The sequence below is a fragment of the Euprymna scolopes genome, chromosome 8 (genome assembly GCF_053919585.1).
Source record: "Euprymna scolopes isolate OS-2025 chromosome 8, ASM5391958v1, whole genome shotgun sequence".
Classification (NCBI taxonomy): Eukaryota; Metazoa; Mollusca; class Cephalopoda; order Sepiida; family Sepiolidae; genus Euprymna; species Euprymna scolopes.
Window position 1 is genome coordinate 104,367,485 of NC_136489.1, and position 24,900 is coordinate 104,392,384.

The following is a 24,900-nucleotide window of genomic DNA, read 5'->3' on the forward strand; positions in this document are numbered from 1 at the left end:
ATTAATTATCGATCGATTGCAATGTTTCATAAATAGATTCATATGTGCATTATTTGGAATATTCAGATTATTTTTTTAAATCTTGCTTCTAAGTATTGCAAGGTTTTGGTTGATGTAACCTCCGATTTTTTCAAGTACGTGCAGTAGCGTACAGTGAGGTGGGGCGACGATGCAGCACCCAAATTGATGGACATAACCAGTAATTTTCAAACTATCTTTTTATTCCGCGTATCAAAGACCATAATCCATTCAAGGATAAGAGTTAATGTCTTACAGGATAGGCCCAAGTTTTATCAAGGGCCGTAATTCTCAATATTGTATGAAGTATTGTAGAAATTATGCGATACAAATGTTGAAAACTAAAAACTAAAAACTATTTAGTCAGGTTGAAATTCTGCATAGTTATAAAAAATTTTCAGTTCAAATATTCGAATAATTGTTTATTATTAAAAATCGAAGTTACCTAAAAAAGTGTGACGCTCACTTTTCTGTGACCTTAACATTTGATCTAGATATCCCAAAATCAAATCAGTTCTAAATCAAACCACGGGTGATATTTTGACTAAGTTTAATGACGATTGGTCAAGTGATGCAGACACTATGCTGTAAACAAACCTGGCTGAAAAAATAATCTCTTCTTTGACAAATGTAATAAATTGACTTGACTCTATAAGCGGCTCCCTATCGATATCATTCAAGGGAACACCTATTATTGGCAACAAACTCCGAACATGTAGCAGCATCAGGAGAGAACCACAAACGATCAATATACGCTCTCTGTTCTTCATGGAAGATTTGTATTTCAACCAATCGAAACAGACGAATTAAGCGATAGGTCCCGTCATGCAAGATTTTCTAAGCATTCTCTGTCTATTAATGACGTGTCATACCAGGAACCATAGTAATTTGGATTTACAATCGCCCCTTCGTTGCCATTATTCGAGGGAGGAGTTTGGCTCTGATCTTGACTTGCCAAGCCAGTAAAACATCCAAAGAAAATTTTCATATTAGTTTTTAAAAATGACGTTTTATTGATTAACTTTAATTTGTCTATGAATAAATTTTAACAATTTTTTAAGTATAAAAATCCTCTCTATGTTACATAAATTGGACAAAGCTAATTAACTTTCAGAATATAACAATTCTCCAGATGTCACTCACATGTTCCATTTTGATTGCATTTTTCGAATTCAACTGATTTTCCTTCACATACTTTGCCACCACAACGTGGAAGTGGTTTCGAACACGAACGAGTCCGTTGTCTGATTCCACCAGGAGCACATGATCGGCTACAGACACCCCAATTAGACCATTCTGCCCAATTCCCATCAGCTAGAAGAAAAAGACAAAAAAGATTTAGAAAATAAAAACTATGAAACATGATGATATAGCAATAAAGTTGTTTTATGGTGAGATGTTTGGACTTTTTCTTACTAATGAGTCACCACTTAACAAGGCTAAAAAACGCTCAAAGTTAAGGGTTAACGAGATGGAAAGATTGACAGTTGTATGATGGTAAATACTATAAGAGCATTGAAAATCTTGGTGTACCACTCATTCAAAAGAACAGCCGACTCAGAAAACAGGAATTCTTTCTCATTTATTTAAAACATGACTTATGGAATACGAAATCCTGTTCTAAAGAAAGACACAGTTTAAACAAATTGTGCATTATTTTGTATCACGATAAACAAAAACTGTCTGGAAACAGCTGTAAACGATTTAAATATTGTTCTGTGTACACTTTTTTGAAATATGGTTTGAAAATAATTTAAATCTTAAAAAACATACACACACACGCACGCACACTCACACATATATTACCTTTATAAAAAAATAAAAATAAATTTTTAAGGTTTTTATATATATATATATTTAAGAATTCAGTATAAACTCGTCAAATTGAAAATTCCAACAATTTATTATTCGACATGGAATACAAAAGTTAAAAAATTTTTTTTTATTATATATATATATATATATATATAATTATTTTTTACTATAATAATTAAATACCTACAGACACTAGTGTTTCGTCCTTTCGGGATTCTTCAGTGCAGGGTGTCACGATTAACACCAGCCGAACGATTCGAACCCCGCACCACGAGACATCTCTGGCTCGATTAGCGGAGACCGTATCCATTCGGCTACCATTAACCGCGTGAAATAGCGTTGAATTTTAAACATTTTTTAAATGTTCATTACGTCAGTCAGAGAGTGATCCTATCGTTATACGATGATCTATGCATAATAGCTAAATTGACCGACTTTAACTCAACTGAAAGTGCTCAACGATAAGAAATGAATTTTTTAAAGGGGCTGTCATATATATATATATATATATATATATATATATATATATATATATATACTGCCATCAGTGATAATTGCTTTCTGATAAAAAGTTAATTCACGCATCATTCTTTTAACCAATGTTTTGTTTTACGGAAATTCTGGTACATTATGATAACATTTGATTGATTTAAATCTTGCTGTGAATAGTTTATACAGACATTAAAGTTATTTCTTATTTCAGTGTGTCCAATGATAATATAACTTTTTTACTTCTTAACAGCAATGGGCAGAAACTTAGGGAAGGGAAGAAATTATATTAAAGGAAACGGTCAAAGCGACCTTGGTATAATTGCCTGATAATAAATCGTCTTTTCGATTAAAAAGATTTCTGAAAGACTCTTTTCCAATGGAGAGACAATCAGACGCTTAAATATCTAAGACTCTCATAACAGAGATTGAAGAATATTAGTCATAAACTCTATCGAAAACCTGGTCAGTTAATCAAATTAATCTTCACAGATGTCATGGGATACGAAATTTAACGAGGAATGCAATTCTTCAAACAATAGCTTCTGTGAAAGTACACAATATTAGCTGCACAAGTCGAAGTGAACCATTGGGGAGAGTGGGGATTATAATGTTGTTTCCACATCGGGACAAATGCTCTAATGCCTGCACTGGCCTTTCACACTATTCAGCATGGAGATACATTTTTTTTATTTAATCAAATCATCGACTTATTTCCTTTTTCTAAAAGTGTAAGGTTTGTAATTGACTATCTCAAAATAAAGTTTATTCTATGTTTACTATTTGTGACTATTTCACTTTTAAGATTAAATGATATACACACAAGGTGCAATTTCTACTCGCTATAAGCATAACACTTTATATTTTTAAACACTTTGCGTGAGGAAGAAAATTTCTTTACCTTTTGCTCGGGGTTGTGGATAACACTTCAATGATGCTGACTGACAATAGCTAAAAGAAAAAGTAAATAATTTGTAAGTCAGAAAAAACAAAGTACACATATCAAATTTTAATGAATTTAATCTGTTTATCCATAATAGTACTGAAGGTTTAGTCAATTAAATGTAATTTTTCTATATTTTTAGATGAGGGTTTATAATTTGTATTATCAGTATTCACATATTTTTTGTTGTTTTCACAACGTTTCAGTCGTATAATCTCCAACCATCTTTTCAAACTCAGGAATGTTTATGTTTAACTGGCGAAGTCATATCCGTGACGCAAGAGATAAAAGTGTTGAATAACAATCAGTTCTAAATGATATTTTTCTAGAAGTTGAAGGTTCAACCATCACTAGAGGCAATAATAACTAAGAATAAAAAAAATAAAATTACTGAACACGTCTACCTAGTTATGGCTGATGGAACGAATTCAATCTACACTGGGGATTAAATGAATGGTTCAGTTTGAAATTGTTTATAGATAAAGACTTCTGAAATGGAAAAATTCATCTGAACAAGATTGGTGATTACATTAGTCGAAACGTTATGAAAATAACAACCAAGACGAGAATAGTAGTTTGTATAATACAAATAATAAAATTTAAATAGAAATTCTTTTAAGTTAATGATTTCAAACTTCACTGTAAACGAATGAGATCAAAAGTAAGTGAAAGTTAAATAAAACTTTGATTGAAGTCAAATAATGAATGCACGTTAAGTTAATGAGTAAACTAACCAAATTAAACAGAATACACACAGGTTTATATCTACAGAATACACACATGTATATATCTACAGTGTTAGTTCAAGTTTTAATGTTTTATAAATAGTGATAGTGCATATATTAAATATTGAAATATTGAAATAAATAACTGTTTAAGGTTTTATATTAAATATTGAAATACATAAATATTTCAGTTTTTATATTAAATGTTAAAAAAATTAACTGTTTCAGATTTTATATTAAATATTGAAATTTATGGTGGTTTCGGTATTTATATTAAACATTGAAATAAATTAAGAGTTCCGTTTTTAGATTCAATATTGAAATAAATAAAAGTTTCAGATCTAAAAACAAATGTTGAAATAAATAACGGCTTCAGTTTTATATTCAATATTGAGATAAATAACGGTTTCACTGTTTATATTGAATATTGAAATAAATAACGGTTTCATTTTTTTTTAAATATTGAAATAAATAAAAGCTTAATTTTTATATTAAATATTGAAATATTGAAATAAATTAAGACTTCAGATTTTATATTCAATATGAAATAAATAACAATTTAAGTTTTTGTATCAAATACTGAATTTTACCAGCTAAATGATTTTTTCCTAAAATTCAAAATGTACTTTTTGAAGAATAGTTTGCATTGAAAATAACTTACCAAACTTCACAGGAATTTTCTCGTATCAAATCATTGTTATTATAACCTAGATTATCAATAACACAATCAAATGGACACCTTCCCATTGTGCAGGTTCGATTGTCAATGAGGTATTCGTTTTCACAAATAGATCCTTTAGAAATAAGTTTTCTGAAATGACAAAGTGTGAAATATTTGATTAAACTTTCGCCATGAATCGTTGTGCCGAATAATGAACAAGATCCAATAACACATTTTGTTTATAATATGATTTTCTACTTTTTGCTATTTCAATTCCTGGAATAGGCTAATAAACAAACTACACAATAAAAATTCTCTTTTCATATTCATTATCAAGATCTATTGGTCTGTGTTTTTAAAAACAAAACAAAACAAAAAAAATTTCTAATCGTTTTCAACATTTAGATACATTCACCAGATCCTGCCATAATTACTAATGTTATAGAGTAGCCAAAAGAGATAACATTCTTGTCGTGTCAAGTTCGTTTACTGCTACCAGCATCATTGTGTTCCAATATTTATTGGAGACCTAACTTTTAACCTCACTACCAATAAACTCTGTCGGTGCTTGAATATGTAATAATCATTCACATTTTTTTTGTTATATTGGAACTTTTAAGTTAAAGCAAACTATGAATATTTATTAGTCATATTTGTCGTCATTAATAAATAGATAGATATTACAGTCATCTTTCTACTCTTCTCCCTTCATAATGACCCCGCTAATTAAGTCCCTAATAGTAGCCCCCTGCTTCAAAGTGGCACTGTGCCTTGTTTGGGGCGAAAATTGAATAAAAAAAATACATAAAAATAAGACTATATAAGATATAGCATGCACTGATTAATGCCTTTGTTATGCTTATGCAAACTCATACTTTTCAATTTTAATTTATATTGGAGACGTGCATGCGAGTCTCATAAAAATTTGTTTCACTTTTATTTAATAACATGCAACTACATACTTATATATCTCTTTTTATTAAATTAATGCATTAGATCTTATAAAACCACTATGATGAACAAAAATTATACTGCATAATCTTAATATTTCTTTAATGTTATTTGTATTTTTTTTTCCATTTTTACAGATAACTCACCGATTCTCAAGGTCCAAGGTCACTCGAGGATAAAGATTAAACAGGTAAGTGTTCCAAACGTGAACTATATTTAGTTTGATTTAGTTTTATGGATAGAAAGCAAAAAGGCGGTTGAACGCGTTGTGAAAATTCAGATGCCTCCCATTTTTAGGGGTCATAATATGGGTATAAGCTTCCATTGAAAAATTCAAATGTATCAAATTTGCAATGAATTTTGTCCATAGGCATTAGACACCGATTAAACAAAGTTCCGTGAATTTCAATTTATTCTTACTTCCCTTAAGCCTTACATATTAGACATTTCCTAGAATCAAAATCATGTAATGGATTTTGATCATAATTCAAATAAGCATTTTCTATATGCGGTCTAGTATAACTATATCTTGATTTTAATCTGTGAAAGGGGACATAAAAATGATGAAAAGCTGTTCTATTTGAGGAATTAATTTTACTCATGCTGTGATGAATATTCTTTTAATTGTACAAAAGACACTATTTTCAATGAAACAAACCCAAGATTAATTTGGGCATACATAAATATTAAAGCTTTCTACCTGTATCGATGTTGTATACCAGCTCCACACGTTTGACTGCAAGCGCCCCATGCAGTCCATTCTGCATAAACACAACCTGTAACGAACATCATTTTATTAAGACGATTTGAAATGAGAAAGATTATCCAATAAAAAAATAGATGAGCAAAATTAATGGTAATTTTTTTTTATAAATTATTTATAAGCGACTTTAATTAATCAAGAGGAAAGACGAATTTAATGACATTGACATTTGTATTATTAGATTAAAAAGTATTCTTGAATATTTATAACAAGATGAACAGCATAAAGATTAAAGATAAGAGTAAAATTGAAAATTATCTTGTTTTAAAATTTTGTTATTCACAAAAATATTATACTTGTAAAATAGGATTTGGCATATTCTGTTTTGTGATGATGAATTTAATTATTCTTAACACGAAAAGAAACAATCATGTCTTGAAAGATACTAACAATTTTCGGTGATATTAACACAAACGATGTCGCCTTTTTCGCAGGTACTGAAATTAATTGAGAAAACAAATATTTATTATTATTTTAATTAAAAACAACAACAAAAATTAGTCAGTTAATTTTAGGATTGATTAAAGATTAGAACGGTTTAAAGTTTCAAACTGTTTAATAATTTCCTTCGTCCTTATAAATCAAGAATTTCAAGAGTTCAATGAATTAGTTTCGATGTTTAAAGAGGTTAAAAACATAATATGAAAATAAATTAGATGGTGTCTCAAAGTTGGTTGGCTAATTTTAACTCTAGACTTTACAGGAAGACAAACATCGCACCTCTTGCTTTTCTTTGGTCGTTTCATTCACAACAAATGAGGTTAAAAAGAGAAAAATAGTTATATTTATTTTTCCATATTCATCCCCTTTATAATAGCTTGTGGATGTTAATCTCTTCACTCCCACTCCCACCGTGGGAAAATGTGACACAAAGTAGGGAAAGTGGGATTTGAAAAGGCATCGACCTAGAGGAAGAATCTGCAAAAATGCTCAGACATTCCCATTGGCATTTCTTAGTAAGGAATTAATCAGGTGATTAACAATAAACTAACTACTTCTCAATAGGTGAGAAGGCAAAGCCTGGTAGGGTGGACCTCCTAGAACTGCACAACAAGACAAAAAAACATAGATCTGAGCCAACAAAAAGCAAACGATCTAAACAATGTCCTAAACTCTGGTGACCATGCTAACAAAGTCTCTTTTGTGCACACATCTCCCTATACTGTCTAGATTTAATATTTATGTCAGGTCATTAAATCTAAGATAATCTTTAAGACTCATATTACGCATCCATTGTATAATTTTCATATCAATTTTTCCATACAACACATATCTTCAACCCTCACTTCTCAGGTTTCACTTCCATACATCATTAAGCTGTGTACACATGTCTGATAGACTCTTCTCTTGAACACATATATTCAATGTATTCAATGTTGTCATTAAATTACTTAGGCTGGGTTTCTGGTATATCACAACCGATGAAAAACAAATAGTTAATCGGGATTCTTCTCCATAAATGGTTTTCTTTAACCAAAACTATACGAAAGATTCTAGTGTTATATTTAAGCTTACCATCTTTGACAAAGATCATGTGTTTTGGTTTCAAAATGTTCCAGGACAGTGGCTCCATATTCATCATAGCAGTAACACTTTTCATCTTCAACACACTCGCCATTTTGTTCTCTCATTCCATCAGGGCAACGACATCCTGGTTTGCAACTATCATCTTCTTGGCAAATGTCAGTTCCAAGTCGGAAATCAACACAACTTAATGGACATTTGTTGGCACAATCTGACCATACTTTGCCTCCTGTGCAGCTTTCTGTGAGGAATAATAATAAAAAAAAAAAAAAAAAAAAAAAAACGATATAGAAAATTGATTGATGTTTTTATTATAGGAAACATAATTATTTTGTAAATAACTGAATTTTATGCTATTGTTACTATCGTTACTTATTCATCCGGTTTTAGTCTTGATGATGCTGAAGGTGTCCCAGATTCTAGGGTTGGCAATACAATCCATGCAATCCATGCAATCCAGTTCAAAGGATTGACATCAGTCAGGTTGCATACAGTAATCTCGCTTCTTACACACTCAAGCCATGTCATGTCTTCCTTTGTCTACCATGCTTCCTAGCTCCCGAGATAACCACATGTGTTTTAAAAGTGATGCAAAAGGTGGTATACTGTACATGGTAGAGCCATTCGAGACACAGAGTGAATAAAGCATTCGTAATCTCACTAATACTAAGTTTTTGATGAAGCACGTTTTATGAGATCGGTTATTCCAATTTTCAGCTGCATAAAAGTAAGATCATTATATTGAAGCCGTTGTAGATCAGAAATATTTGATGCCTATGTCTCACTGACATATAAGATGAGAAAGCGATCACAGACCGAAGCTTGAAGGAAATGCACCTAGATTAGCAAAATCGTTTTAACCTTTCCCATGAAACAGAACAGCAAGCAGTGATAGCGAATTCTAAACACGTCGACCAAATATTAGAATATAATTTAATATAAATGTATTATTTAAATAGAGGATACCATTAAATATGGATGGAGATATCTGGATTAAAAATGTTAAGACTTCTTGTGAAACCATAAAAAATAACACCATGTGTTTGTTATTATTGTACTTTTTTGTATGTTATGTTATTTCGAAATAAATGAACATTTGTCTTAAAGAACAATGTTAAGGTTTGAAAGGAAACATATTTGGAACTGCTTTGTTATTTCTTTTTGAAAAAAAAAATGGACTCATACTGATCATGAGGCATATTTTTTCCATAGATTTATATAATAGACAAACAAGCAAACACAGTCTATCTATATATAGTTAAGAAATATATAAAAATATATAATATATTAAACTATATAAAAATACACATAAAATAATGACGCACTATTTGTAATATTGAGTATTTCTAACAATGTTAGGATTCTCTTCACAATGTGAATGAGAAACTGCCTCTCCTGATACCTTTTATATATATATATATATATATATATATATATATATATATATATATATATATATATATATATATTTAAATCAGTGACGAACAATTGTTATGTTTTTTATATACTTGTTTTATTATTTGATATTTTCATTTTTCCAATTATATAGTTGATGACCCCACTCGTTTAAATATACATTTTTTTCTTTTGTTGGAATCTCTGTATCCCTTTTACACACACACACACACACACACACACACACACACACACACACACACACACACACACACACACACACACACACACACACACACACATATATATATACATACATATATATATATACATATATATACATATACACACAAATATATATATATATATATATATATATATATATATATATATATATATATATACTAGCGGGGGTACCCGGCGTTGCCCGAGTGTTTGTTTCCGGGACGGGGGGGGGGATTTTTAAAAAATGTTATGGTAGGTAAGTAGGAAGGATCAAACCCGGAGTCATGAATAAAAGTAGGAAAATAAAGTGTGAAAAAAAAAAATATCTGCAACGTTAACAGTTCGGCCACCAAGAAAAAGTCCATTCCAGTTGTTTAGGAAAAAAAAAACAAAAAAAAAAAACGACTACGGTAGGTCGGCGCGAACGTGAAAATATAATGTGAATTGTCCAGCACGCTAACCACTACGCCACAGAGCACTGCAGCTTAGTTTAGTGATTTTAAATAACTTCACATGAAAGAACTACGAAGCCAAACCGGTGTTCTCTTCTCAACTGTTCGTTGTGAACGATCCCCAAACGGTGTTAAGTGGTGGCAGGGGGAGGAGGAATTTATTAGAGAGAAAATATTTTACCACTTCCATTTTTCTTAACCGATTTTGGCCGTGACTTCTCAGCAGAAAAAGTATAGAAATCTAATATTATCGAGGAATTTGAGAAATAAGCCTATAACACACCTCAGATATTGTTCTGCCGTTTGTGCATATTATATTTGCATGAAATATCTTGATTTTTAATCCTATTAAGGTCAAAATCCGACGGGAAAAAAATGAGTTCATTTTATTTATATAGAAAAGAGAAGAGAAGAGAAGATATATATATATATATATATATATATATATATATATATATATATATATATATATATATATATATATATATATATAATGCATTTATTTTTAAAGCAGAAAACATAGGTCTAAGAAAAACACAATTTCTAGTTAATTTTATTAAATCATAAAAACAGACATTAAACGAATAATTGAAAACTATATTGAATAAAAATTAAAAATAAAATATAACCTTTTTCATTCGGACAAGATTTCTTTTTGCAGGAACGTATTTGGTGCCCTTTTCCAGCACATTTTTTATAAGTTTCCTCATTGTTGCAAGTTCTCGTCCTGACTTGATGACCAATTCCACACTCTGCTGTACAATCTTGCCAAAAACCCCAAGAAGACCACAATAGTGTTTCTAGAAAATAAATTATGTTGTCATTTTCTTTGGAAATAAATATATTATCTTCTTTATGGGGAGTACAATATAAGAACCAATAATTATAAAAAATATTTAGACACTATTATATATATATATATATATATATATATATATATATATATATATATATATATAGTAATTTATAAAATATATATGGCGATTAAGCTACACTGAATATTCTGTGTTTCATCCACTATAGGATGAAACGCAGAATATTCAGTGTAGCTTAATCGCCATATATATTTTATAAATTACTAACTACCTACGTATTGAGCATTTTTGAAGTAAATACTTAAAGTTTACGCATAAATCTATACTTTCGTATATTAAATTTATGTGAGTAAATGAAGTAGTTATATATATATATATATATATATATATATATATATATATATATATATTGATAAATTTTTATTTATTTTTACAAATATTATTTGGCTACACATTTACAGAGATATTTCGATCAAAGCTATGAAACAGCTTGACCGATCTGAGCATAACCTTTCTCAGCAGTCATAGGAAGTAATGTATATAATACTCTTAGTCAATACATCTTCATAGTTTTGATTAATTTGATGTCGCTAAGGTAAACAATTCCGACCTTAAAATGAATTGTTTGATAATCAAATTACGTCGTCCCATCGAATAAAACAGTACAGTTTGAAATAAATATATTTAAAAAATGAAAGCCGTTTTATTGATTTGAAGAAATTGATTTTTATGGTTAAAGACAGAGAATATTTATTCCTTGAAAAATAATTACATTTTTGCAGTTATATGTAAATAAGCAAGAAAAGTATACGTTTTATTTATTTAAAGAATATTTTGCTGTTAATCTACATAAGATGAAAAGGTCATTTATTCTTAATAGTATTGACCCTGACAGACATTTATTTTTTCAAAAGGAATATCAAATAATAGTCTGGATCGGAACAGAAACAGCTGTATAATCTTGTCTGCTGTCACAAATGAGACCGCCCAGACTACAGGCAATAAACCTAAATGTCCAAAAGGAGGACGTAATGGCAGAGCTGTAGTCTTCCTATAACCAAATAAATCAATTTGATCCTAGTCTGAAAACTGTATCAAACTAAACTTATAAAAATAACTATTTATTAGTTCCTCGTTTTGAATCTTTTCTAATAATGAAATAATTTTTGTAATTAAAATCTGATGAAAATTAAAACCATTTTTACCACCGCAAGGTATAAAGTTACAATCTTCTGATTCTTCAGTGGCCAAATTGCAACTCTTGTCACCCGAGCCAGTAACTCGTTTCCTAGATCGAATCCTATTGCCGGCATCACAGCTTTTACTGCAACCAGTCCATGTAGACCACTGCGAATATGCACATCCTGCAAGCAAGTAAAATTGTATTTTAAAATCATGTAAAACCTGGTTTCATTCAGCAAGAAATTCAAGTAGAAATAAATTTCTCAGAGATTCCTTACCATGGCACACTTCACTGGTACACAATAGATGTCCGCTGATGCATGTGCTGGAAAATATAAAATTGAACACATTCGATTAATTTTAAAAAATGAATTAAATCATAAAGTTTTAATAAAACAATTTGTTGAAACATTTATCACAATCTATAAAAATATTTGCTAATTAAACATTAAAATAGTTTAATGTGCAGAAAACATTCATTATGATGATGATGATGATGATGATGATGATGATGATGATGGTGATGATGATGATCATGGTGATGATGATGATCATTATCATATTCGGTTTAACACTGTTTTACATTACTGGCATGTGTTGAATGGCTTTTTATAAATTGAATTCCAAATTAGGTCTTTATCCATCCCTCTTTCTTATAAATTAATTTTTATAACGGCCTCCCATGTTTTCCTTGTTTTCCCATCCCAAATAATGCTAGTATCTCTATTTTCTACAAACCCAATAACTCTGATCCATTAATTCAATTTGACAAAACTAATAAAGTCTCTTTCTCTGCACACGTATCCCTATACTGTCCATATTTAATCCTGCTGAGATCATCAGATCTAAGCCTGTCCTTAAGACTTACATTTCTATCATATCATACTCATATCATTTATCTCCATGCAACTCTTGTTCCCAGCCTTCATTGGTCAGTTTTCACTTCTATACATCATCACAGTATGCACACATGCCTGATAGATATTTCCATTGTTTGCCAATCGTAACACTCATTTACTTAGTTATAGTAATAGAAGTTTTTTGAACTTACTCCATCTGCACCTACTTTTTACAATCCCACCAGAACCAGCTCATTCCGGTGTTTTAATGGCATCACCAAGGTAACAGAACTTCTTAACAACTAGCCATGCAAATATACTTTCTCCACTTCTGAGTTCTCATCCGTCTCCATTATCTTACACATCTGGCACTTTTTGCACACAAAATTATTATCATCTTTCAAGCTATCTGAAGTTTAACTGAACTTCTTGTGTACCCAAAGTACCACAGAAACTGAGTTGTACCCAATTCTCTTTCAATAAAATAAACTGAACTTTCCTCTTGATGAGACCTTTCCAACATTACAACCACTGATCATCACTTTGATCTTGGTAACATTCACTCCCAGATCCTTACTTTCCATGGCATTCCTACAAATCTTCAACTTTACACGGTAGACTTTACATTATTTCACAGGTAAGCACTAAATCACCAACATTAAACAGCTTTTCTGGAGAAAATATCTGGATAGCACTTTAAAACAAGGCTTCTAAAATACAAATGTAAAGCAACAGACTCTTTGATATACTCTTATTTTAACATTCAAAATGTGACTAGATGTTATATTAATTCGAGCACGATTTTGAGCATTGCTGCACATTGCTTGAACAATTTTCATCAACCATTTTCTTGCACTAAAATATGGAAAATTAAAACTGACTTGGTTATTGCTCCTGTATCATATTTACGAACTTGGTTGATCCTGTGTTTAGATATGGAATCAGACAAGTGCGTAACTCTTTGAATGATTCCAAATCGTTATTTTGACTGTCTGTTTCTGAATACTTGTATAGCCAACACATTTCATTATGTTGAAATTTGATGTTGTTGATTATTTGAAACAATCTTCGTTTTTTTTCCTTACCAGTTATTGCATGAAACGTGGACGGTAACCCCAGTTTCAATTTCATCAAGTGCATGAGCGACTTCTTGGTCGCTGGAGACTCCAACTTTGCCATCTTTCTCAACCCAGCCAATCACGTCTCCTGGCATGTAGCCGAGCATTGCATCAATATCACATGGCCGAAGTATACAAACTGAAAAAATTCAATTTAACATAATTAGAAATATGTAGGAGAGATTTATAATCGTAAAAACGACCCCATTAATGCAATTGAAACAAAACATGTAAAATAATGTCTGAAACTTAGTCATTACAACCGATGCAAGGATATCAGAATGTGACCATATTACTTTTTACTTTTCAACTCCTTGATCGAATATACATGGAGATTTATATGAACATGTAATTGTGTGGCTGTGAAAAGTGACTAGGAGAAAAGAAATTTAAGATTGGGAAATATATAATTTTTAAAATTACAATATCTTCATGATAGTTTCATTTTGTTAAAGATCCAAAACAGCAAACAATACAAAAGCAAAAAAAAAAAAAAATAAATAAATAAATAAATAAATAAAATAAAAAATAAAATAAAAAAATAAATCACCCCCAAAATAAACAAATTCACTTGAGTGATTTTTCAGTAAAATAGGCACATTCTAATTGTTAAATTTGACGAGAGAATGAGTTTAAAGTTTCATTAAAGACAAAAACAATGATACAGGTTGTATGGTTGACTCTTTTGGCCTAAGAGGTGAGAAAACATTACTTTGTCTGCATTGCTACTTTATAAAATCGGCTGTTTTGAGGATGTGTATATTTGTATAAAACTTTCTTTTTATTACAACTATCTCTTTTTTTTTTACATGGAATCAGGCATTCTTCTACTTTCGGTACTTTTGCATTTTGTGCACCGGATTTTCATGATGTTGCCTCGTATTCGACCGGCAGCTGACGTAAATCACTGAAATATGCCGAGCACCGATCAAATGTAAAAACGCTATGAAACAAAAAAATAAAACACTTATCGGGTAAAATTAAAATTAATTAAATTAATTAAAAATTATTTTTTTAAATTAAATTAATTTAATTAATAAAAAATTAAATATTTTAAATTAATTAAATTAATTAAAAATTAATTAAATTAAAAAAGGAGAACGATAAAATAAAATATAACAACAACCTACCATAAGTTTCATTAATAAATATTTATTATTTTTTTTGTTTTAAATAAATAGAAACGTGTGACAGTTTTCTGGAGGCTGAGGTTTAAACTTCAACATAGGCAATACTAAGACTACAATGCCAAATTACTAAAGACTTCTACCCGGTTATTAACACCAACTAATGTGACAGCAAAGCATATAACGCCTATCAATATCCCAACTTAAAATTAAAAATAAAAACATTGAAACCTGTTAAACTTCGTATCAAAGCAACAAGTGAGTCATAACGATTCATTTATTCCAAAAAAATAAAAAGATCCCACATTATTTTCATTGTAAAATTCAGAACATAATCAAAACAAGTCGCTCATTTAATGCTGCATATTTATCTTCTGTTTAAATACGAATCACTTCTTTTATCTTGTTTCAAATTAAACGTAGATTCTGACAAATACGAAAATCTGATTAGTTCTGAGATTTGAAATATATCACTTCATCTTTCCATGATATTTAAGATAGTTATAAACACTAATGAATTTCGCGGAGAATTAACTTTCAAATTCATTGATTTACTACATATCTTTTAAATTCTTTTGCAGATTAATATTTGTAAGTTACTTGAAAATAAAAACTTGAAAGATTTGTATTTCATAGCAATTGTATTTCCAAACGTTTGCATACATTTATCAAAGTGTGTGGATAGAATGATACAAAAGGAAAACAAAAAAAAAACAAAAACAAAAAAATAGGTTTAGAGTCCCAAAGTTCATACTAGAATTGTCTATATAATGAATAGAATAGTAAGTAAAATTCAGTTCTAAGCGACACTCTTTTCAGATTTTAGGTTCAATCCTCAGTATCGACGGTACTAAGAATACAGTTACGAATTACTTGAGACTTTCACAAAAAGGTAATTCCTCCCGTCTTTGTAACTCTTCAACATTTGAAGGTAAAAAATAAAAGACTTTACTCTTGTATATGTGTGATGAAATACAAAATTAGTCTATTTGGTGGCATCTGCTGGAGAAAATCATAAGTTTTCTTGGAGGCATCAGTAATTGAGTCATGTGAATAAAATAATGTCAATAAAATAAAATTGAGTTATATGAATAAAAAATAATTGAACCATGGGAATAAAATTAATGGCATTTCTTATATGTTTTCAAGATATTGTTGATTTCAGTTATTTTCTAATCGATATTAATCATAATCATAAACCTGAATAATATTTTTCTTTTTTTTTCTATTAAAATTAGATGAAAAAATTTAATAGATACTCCTAACTTCTTTAAAATTCAAAGAAAATTGAACAACCCGGCATAAATGTGTACTTCAGCTAGTATAGCTATGTAGTTTACTAACAGACACTCAAAATTTCTTTTTGATATGCGTATGTACATATAGAGAGATTAAAAATTATTTACCCTTTGGAACTAAAGATGTACTTGCACGTATTGTGGGTGTTCCTTCTGTAAATTAAAAAATATATTGTATAAACAAGAGAAATTTCAAGTAATTTAATCCTGGATTTATGGAAAAGATAAAAAAATAACCCACTTGAGTTCCAATGGTTCATTAGGATTGTTTAAATCTAATTAATACATATATAAAATTATGAACAATATCTAAGCAACGTTATGTTAAGTAACATATTTATAAGTGAAATTCCAAAAAGTTTATACTATTAAAACATGGAAACCTATTTTATTATAGTATTTATTTAGTTTTACACTAAATATAATAGTTAATCCTAAAATAATTATCAATAATCTTAATATTGTTTGATAATAAATTACATAAATTACACATCTATAGATGAAACCAGACTTTTTAACTTATTAAAAATGTGCAAAAGTTATAACACGTTGAATTAAAATGAGTGTTTTATGCTATGGTGCCGAGGCATAAACTCTTATAAATGCGCTGAAGAAGAGACACGGATGCTCAGGATGGCCCTCAATACATCATGGAGAAGCCACGCAACAAACCAACAGCTTTATGATGACCTACCACCAGTATCACTGAAAGTACAGTGAGAGGATGAGAGTAGCGGTCACTGCATGAGACACAGTGAAGAGGAAGCAAGCAAGCTAGTTCACTGGATGCCAACAGATGGACACCCAAACTGTGGTAGAAGAAGAATGACCTACATCGATAATCTGCTACAGGACACAGGATTGGAAAGTGTTTGGTTGGTTGGTTAGTTGTTTTTGTATTACGGCATACCTTTTCGGGTTATTTAATGCCGAATCCAAAAAGTTTTGAAGAAAAATTTTTTTAAAAGAATATATTTGTTGTTTTCACGTCGGTTTCTATTCAACCCATAGTTGGGACCCTAACAGGTACTACCACTCCGGGTCAGAGTGGACCTGGGAGCAATGGTAATTAAAGGGTGGCTCCACACTCCCTAAAGCCCACAAGCTGGGGGCCTCACCACTGGATATAGTTTAAGGTCATATCCAGGACCCCCATTGAGGGACTTTTACCCTCTGCAGGGGGGCAGTCGGCGTATTCTAATGCCCACCGACAGGGCCAGGAAAGTGTTTGGGACCTGAAAACTGTCATGCGAGATCGAGAGAACTGGAGAAGTCGTGTAGATTTAATGGTGAAGCATCCTGAAAGACGACGGAGATGAGATTTATGCCAAACTTCTACAATTAATTTGGTATTTTGGTGACTAATCCCTATTAATCGGGATCGAATGGATACCTTAATACTTGTTCACTGCACCATATCATAACAAAAGTCTATACACAATTTCAGCCAGATCGGCCCAGTAGTTTCCGAGAAAAAAGTGGAGTAAACAAACAGAAAAACTTACAGACTAAGATAAATATATAATATAAAAGGCAAAATGGGGGCGCGCATTCATGTATGTCCGAAAAAGGCGTTCTTCGTCAGCCTTCTTGCGTTGGTTACATTTATGGAGAACTTTCCTTATACTTCCTAGATCATAATATCTCCGATTTGCGAGTAGACATCGTCTCTATCTTTATTTTGATTGAGTTTTAAAAATTTCCCGTTTCCAGTGTTTGTTTGTCTTTCTCGTATAAATAAAGCAAAACTGATCGAAGCAAAGGCCTTCCTGACTGGGACGTTTTGAATGCAATTAACTTTGATCAATGTGGGAGAAACCCTTCATACCAGACAATTGCTATTCATTTTGACACTGCCAGAATTCCCCCTTTTTGGGGGGAGCTGGTTTTCCCCAATACTGTGGGGAAACAAATACGGCAGAAAGCGGAAAGCTTAACTGGCCTTCAACCAGATTTAAAAAGCAACGTTCATTTCTGCGCCTGTGTGATTCTTAACTTAATTACGAACTCATTCATTTAACTATTCGCTATGGCGTAATGGTTAGTGAGAAAGACCAACCACTCCACGTTTTTGAGTTCGATCTCACCTGTCATGCGAGATCGAGAGAACTGGAGCAGTCATGTAGATTTAATGGTGAAGCATCCTGAAAGACGACGGAGATGAGATTTATGCCAAACTTCTACAATTAATTTCTTTCTCTCTCTATCTTTTTTTTGCCAAACTTCTACAATTAATCTCTTTCTCTCTCTATCTTTTTTTTTTATTTTTATTTTTCGTCTTTAATTATGAACTGTTTTATTCATGCTCTTTTCCTCCTTTGCGGTACAGGTTCCAGCCTGCCTGCCTACTACCACATTTTTTTACACCGGCAAACACCCGGGCAACGCCGGGCACACCCGCTAGTATAATATAAGCTTCTAATGTTCGTTATTGTTTTTTTTTACTATTTAAAAATGAATAGCCATTTTATTAAAATATTCATTTAGTATAAAAAATATAAATAGTTTACCATGGATATATTGCAATAATAGTTATATTGATTATTAACTAGTTGTCATGAGTAGACTATTTACATTATGGTTGTATTAACAATGATCAAAGATAGAATTTCTTGATTACTTATGGGCCAGTTTATGACAAAAATTTGTTGACGTTTGATTTAATTTAAGTTGTAATTGCCAGGAAAGCAGTCATGCACTAACGTGTTTGACAGCTGGGAAACCCTCGAAAAAAAGTTTTGCCTACAGAAATTCCTCCTAGCGCTAGGCACCTGGAGAATGAAAGGAAAGTCACTTTCCATTGTGGTAGGAAAACGAGTTTCTTAACAAGTGTCTTACAAGGAGGAATCAGAGATTGGAGCTCAGTCAAGAACCTTTATAGAAATAGCAATAGAGTAGAAAGCGGCTAGCAACGTTTCTTCTGTGCGAAAAAGGTTGTAGGGAAGAGAATTAAAAATTAAATACAAATTTTGGGTGAAATATTTATTTGGTATAAAAATTACACATAAATAGTTCGCTATGCATAGTCTCATATTTCTCTTTGTCTGTCTGTCTGTCTGTCTGTCTATTCCACCTTTTCTTGGAAACTATTGAGGCGATCTGGCTGAAAGTTTGTATGCGCCTTTGTTATGATAAGGTGCAGAAAATTAAATATTTTGGTATTCATCAGATGTATAGTTAGATATTAATAGAGATTAATAGGAATTAGTCACCCCATACCACATTTTCTCTAAAAGTTTTCTCAGAAACTGTTGGACCGATCTGGTTGAACTTTTTTATTGAACCTTTGTCATATAATATGCAGCGAACTACGTATTTTCTATCTGTTGGATGCACAGTTAGGGATTAATAGGAATTAATATGGATTAATATGGATTAATGGGGATTAATGGGGATTAAGTCACCACACTATTCACCATCAATTTAACATAAAACACTCATTCTTATGGATTATAACTTTTGGCCAGGTTTAGCGGCAAAAAGCTTAGTTTTCAGTTAATATTGATATCGTTTAATTATAAATTACAATATTCGTTTGACTTAACCAACTATAACAATTTTCTTTTACACTCAAATTATTATTAGCATGCTAAATAAAATGGTTACACTAATCAATAACTGACTATAATAATAATAATAATAATAATAATAATAATAATAATAATAATAATAATATATATATATATATATATATATATATATATATATATATATATATTGTACAAAAAATATGATAAAATATTTTTTAGAAATTAATTTTGAATTTTACTTACCCCAAACTGTTGAAGCTATTGAAACAGATTCTGTTGTTTTTTTTTTAGTTGTGGCAGACACACGAATCGGGGCTGTAGTAGTAGTCGGAACAACAGCAGTTGTAGTTATGATAGATGGTACCACAGTAGATGGCAGTCGAGTTGATAAAGCCACGCTACTTATAGCCACAGTAGATTGAGGTATAGTGCCTGTAACTTCGGAAGTTGGAACAATAATAGTTGGAGTTATAGTAGTTGGAGCCATTGTTGTTTTAGTTGCATTAGTTATAGGTAGCGTACTTGGGACCACAGTGGTTGCAGGTTTAGTGAAGATTGATGTAGATGGCATTGAGGTGGATTTTATTGCTGTGGATCTCATTGTTGTTCTTTCAGTTATTAAAGTTGAAACCATGGAAGTTGGAGTTATTGTTGTTTGCTCTAGAAAACATTTTTATGTGTTATTGAGAAAAGAAAATGATAGCATGTATGGCAAAGGGATGGAAATGGGGATATCTACGCGCGTGCATGGACATCAATGAAATATTTGAGAGAGTGTAGAATATTTAACAGCTAGCAAATGCTAACTACAAACATGAGCAATTTTGTCAATGAAAAATCAAGGAAAACATGATTAAATAACAAAAAACATTTATATAACTAGAAGTTTACAAGAAAAGAAATAATATTTTGGTTAGAAATGTTAATTTGGGAAAGCACTTTCCCCTCTCGACGTAAATATCCCGACAAGCAGCTAAATCCCACCCCTATACAGTAGAGATCTTTAGGTGTAAGAAAGCCTTCTATTCCAATAGTTTCTTCCCAAGAACTGCTAGACTTTGGAACTCCCTTCCGGGATTCTGCTTTCCCAACTCTACTGACATGCAGAAGTTCAAGTGTAATGTGAACAGACATCTTCCTGCCCACCTTCCTTCATAATATCCCTGCAACTTATGTCTCAGATAGTAGCCTCTACTTCAAAGTGGCACTGTGCCTTGTTTGCGGTGAAAATTGAATAATAAAAAAGGGTTTATGTATCTCATCTTTTGGTAGGAAATGTTCAGTAAATACCAGACACGAGGGGCTGAGCAGCGTCTACTTATATATTTATTAGTGTGAATATGTGTGTGTGAGTAATAGGCAGTGTACGTAAATAAGTGTGTGTATAGGTTTACTTTGTTCGGTTAGTGCATGTGAGTGAATGAAGAGTGGGGATTCGTTTCTATTCGCTTGACCACTTATTGTTTGTGGATGTGCATGAGATAAGAATAGCTTGTATATGAGTTTTGAGGTGTCCTCTTCTTTCTCTACTCTCTCACTCTAGTGAAAGGCACAGGACAGGGGACGTTTACATATGTTCTTGGGATCTGTGCTTTTGGATGATTATTTTCTTGTTTTTTTTATAGGTTCGCATCAGCTTATTATATTCTGGATTTAAAACGAATTTCATCCATTGAAAATATTGGGTTAACACGTTCCGTTGAAAACTAATTTGTTTTTGTAAGTGAAAAGGAGAGCATATCCAAATGACCCGGACAAAGAAAGAGGGTGACCATTCAAGCTAGTCGATTTTTGGCGTTTGATGGCATCATATCGTTATCCAGCATACATGTTCACTAAAGTATATAAATAAACTCGTCAATCTAAAATTAACACTTTCAGATATCATTAATTACAAAAATAGTTATATCTATTTTGAAATTCGTATCCTTGAAAAGAAATCAATAATGAAAATGTAAACAATAAATTTATTCTAACAGTATTCATAAAAATCATACGTGGCATTCTAAATGTTATACTAAATGAAACCTTTTAATTAGTTACATTTTCTACATTTCCAAATGTGAAATCGACTTGCAATGGAAGTCTAAATTACACAAATCAAATGGACGCATAATAATCTTTTCCTCATTCAGACGTCTTTCTTACGTACACACTGCAAGGTTCGCAGGTGTTATTTTGTCCCTCTATTTTCTTTCGTTTGTGTGCCTGGTGAAGCATGTCAAGCTGTTTTGGCTATCCTCTTAAAAAACGTAAACGTAACATGTGGGTGTAACCGATATTGAACTCACTACACGAGTTTGTAGTGTAATTCAAATCTTGTTTGTACCTGAATCTATCTATATAAGAGCCAGGTACGTCCAAGGATGGAATACTGTTGCCACATATGGGCAGGAGCTGCTAGAAAGGACTTGGCCTGCCTTGATAGAGTTCAAAATAGACTTCGTAGCCTCGTAGGAGATGTCCTTTTCTCTTTCTTGCAACCTCTATCTCACAGAAGAGATGTTGCGAGTTTGTCTCTGATGTATCGTTATTTTTATGGAAAGTGTTCAACTGAGCTTCAATCTATGGTCCCCCCTCGCCAAACTTTCACAAGAAACACTCGTCTAGCTGTAAACACTATCAATAATTCCCCCCACTCTTTATCTGTGCCTAAACCTAAACGTAGATTCCATGAACAAAGCTTCTTTCTTAGAACTGCACGCCTGTGGAATTGTCTTCCGTTTTCCTGCTTTCCGGCTGACTACAATATGGTTGTCTTCAAGTCTAACGTAAATAAGTTCTTGATGAGCCGTTCCATATAAGTTATCAAATTTACCAAATTTTCATTACTAATGATTACTATATTGTCCAATTTCTACTGTACACTCTTTAACCCTTATCCTTGAGTGGTCTCTTGGCCTTGATAATGTGGTGATACTATGTAAAAAAAAAATACTTGATGCTTCACCAGGGCTATCAAGTGTATTTTTTATCATGACGCCATCACTAGATGGGTTGCCTACCACAGTTTAAGAGAGGTCAATCTGCCCTCGAAAAAAGGATAGATTGCACCAGTTTCCCAACCTGGTATTTTACCTCACGGTACGTACAGCGCCCCGCCTTCGCAAATGGTCACCCATCTAGTACTGGCCAGGCTCGATGTTGCTTAACTTCAGTGATCTGTCGAGAACCAATGTGTCAATGTGATTGTACTGTACATCCTCTGAACTATGAGTTCATACACCTATTTGCCAAGACTGTTGTTGACTTGCAGAACATGACTGTACCACCTCAATTGTGATTCACAGATCTTGTTGCCGATTGATGCCATTCCATATTGTTGATGAATGCTGTCACTGGTGATGTGGTCGAGTAGGGTAATATCTTATATCCAATGTAGCGTCTTCGTCTCCATGTCACTAAGACAGTTCTCCAGCTCCTTTGTCGCTGGTCAACATTTAGTACAATAAATTGTGACTGGTTGGATGACTAAGCAATATATCTTGTATTTCAGTCGGTCACTGCATTTATGCATGCTATGATGTTTTAAGCTTCCATCGGTTTTAAGCTTCCATCCTGATCTCAGGTACTTGAAGGCATCTGTTCAGGAAAGCTCAACATTGTCAGCAATAATGGAATCCCGCACCCTTACATTAGTTGTTAAATGTTCTGCTTTATTGATTTTGAGTGGTAGACCAAGTTATGCAAGACAATCGCTCCATGTTTACTCCTGATGCTGGATATCATTGTCTGTTGAGGCCAGCATGAGTTCGTCTGTATAGAGAAGTGTCGAAGGTGGTTCTCATTACAAATCCAGAGTTATTGCATTTATGACCAAAATCATTTTCTCCATCAAAATATTTCCATATACTTGTGCTGATATCGCTTATTGTTAATAATGAACTATTCCAATCTTCTGTTTTATAGTTAGTTTTAATACCTTTGACTATTAATTAAGAGAGAGAGAGAGAGAGAGAGAGAGAGAGAGAGAGAAAGAGAGAAAGAGAAAAAGAGAGAGAAAGAGAGAGAAATGGTTTTACAAACTCTCTTTTTCCTGTTCAAATAATTAAAGCCGAGCTAAATGGATGACTCAGCGACATTTTTCTTGTAACATTTTTAATATCGACTATGTATAATCAATCTTATTTTGTTAAGAATTATGTAGTTAGCCTTAAATTATCGTAATTTGTCAAGAGATATTTGGGGTAAATTCTCATAGTCGTTGAAACTTTGGAGTCATGTAATTGGATAGACAACTGTTGAGATAAGTTTTATAAAAAGGAATTCAAATTCATTTTAATAGAATATTAAAGAGCTGAATATATGTTAATGACATTTTAGTTGAGTTTTTATAATCTCAATCTTATCTAATTATTTCGCTTTCTTATTAGTAAAAGTCAATCATAATTGAATAAAATTTTAATATTTATACAATTATACTTATTAGCATCTTCTTATAAATACTATACCAACCAATGAAGACCAAAAAAATTGTTTTACAAGTTGAGGGAGCCTTTAGTTCTTGTATGCATCTAACTTCTTTCCGTTTTCGAGTCCATAGGAAACTAACTCACACACAGACAAAGTTATTTTTATATTATAGTAGAGGTAGAAATAGAGATAGAGATTACTAACCTGTGCAAAGTTTTATAGAAACTGTTACAACAATTGGAATTGTTTTCTTCGTAGGAGTGATGGTAATTTTTAAAGCACTTTGTCCTTGATTCGGTTTGATATGAACAACAGTGGAAGATGTTGCTGGCTATAAAATCAAAATTACTCTTCATAAATCACTAGTAACGAAAACAACAGATTGTTCAGTGGTGTTTTAGAGCTCAACAACATCAATATCTAATATATATATATATATATATATATATATATATATATATATATATATATATGCAAAAAAGAAAATACTCTATTTTTTATATTAGGTGTTCACAACAATAGTAAAATAAAATATAATAAAACTAGAAACTAAGTGCAGAGTTAAAAAGTAGTTTTCTAATGGAAAATTTTGAAGTCAGCAAACAATCCTATTATTA

At 31.6% G+C, this 24,900-nt stretch overlaps 1 protein-coding gene across 1 annotated transcript in view; it reads right to left on the reverse strand.

Annotated features, from left to right (window-relative positions):
* The window catches only part of LOC145283927 (uncharacterized), a 170,240-nt gene that overhangs the window by 20,187 nt on the left and 125,153 nt on the right, over positions 1 to 24,900 (reverse strand). The window contains exons 30-42 of the mRNA XM_080133027.1: positions 24,488 to 24,614; positions 20,114 to 20,530; positions 16,449 to 16,493; positions 13,883 to 14,054; positions 12,237 to 12,283; positions 11,982 to 12,140; positions 10,591 to 10,761; positions 7,881 to 8,130; positions 6,756 to 6,802; positions 6,303 to 6,378; positions 4,652 to 4,801; positions 3,224 to 3,273; positions 1,162 to 1,332 (exon numbers count right to left, since the gene is read on the reverse strand). Coding sequence (XP_079989153.1) covers positions 1,162 to 1,332; positions 3,224 to 3,273; positions 4,652 to 4,801; positions 6,303 to 6,378; positions 6,756 to 6,802; positions 7,881 to 8,130; positions 10,591 to 10,761; positions 11,982 to 12,140; positions 12,237 to 12,283; positions 13,883 to 14,054; positions 16,449 to 16,493; positions 20,114 to 20,530; positions 24,488 to 24,614 — 1,882 coding nt within the window. The remainder of the gene's footprint in view (positions 1 to 1,161; positions 1,333 to 3,223; positions 3,274 to 4,651; positions 4,802 to 6,302; positions 6,379 to 6,755; positions 6,803 to 7,880; positions 8,131 to 10,590; positions 10,762 to 11,981; positions 12,141 to 12,236; positions 12,284 to 13,882; positions 14,055 to 16,448; positions 16,494 to 20,113; positions 20,531 to 24,487; positions 24,615 to 24,900) is intronic.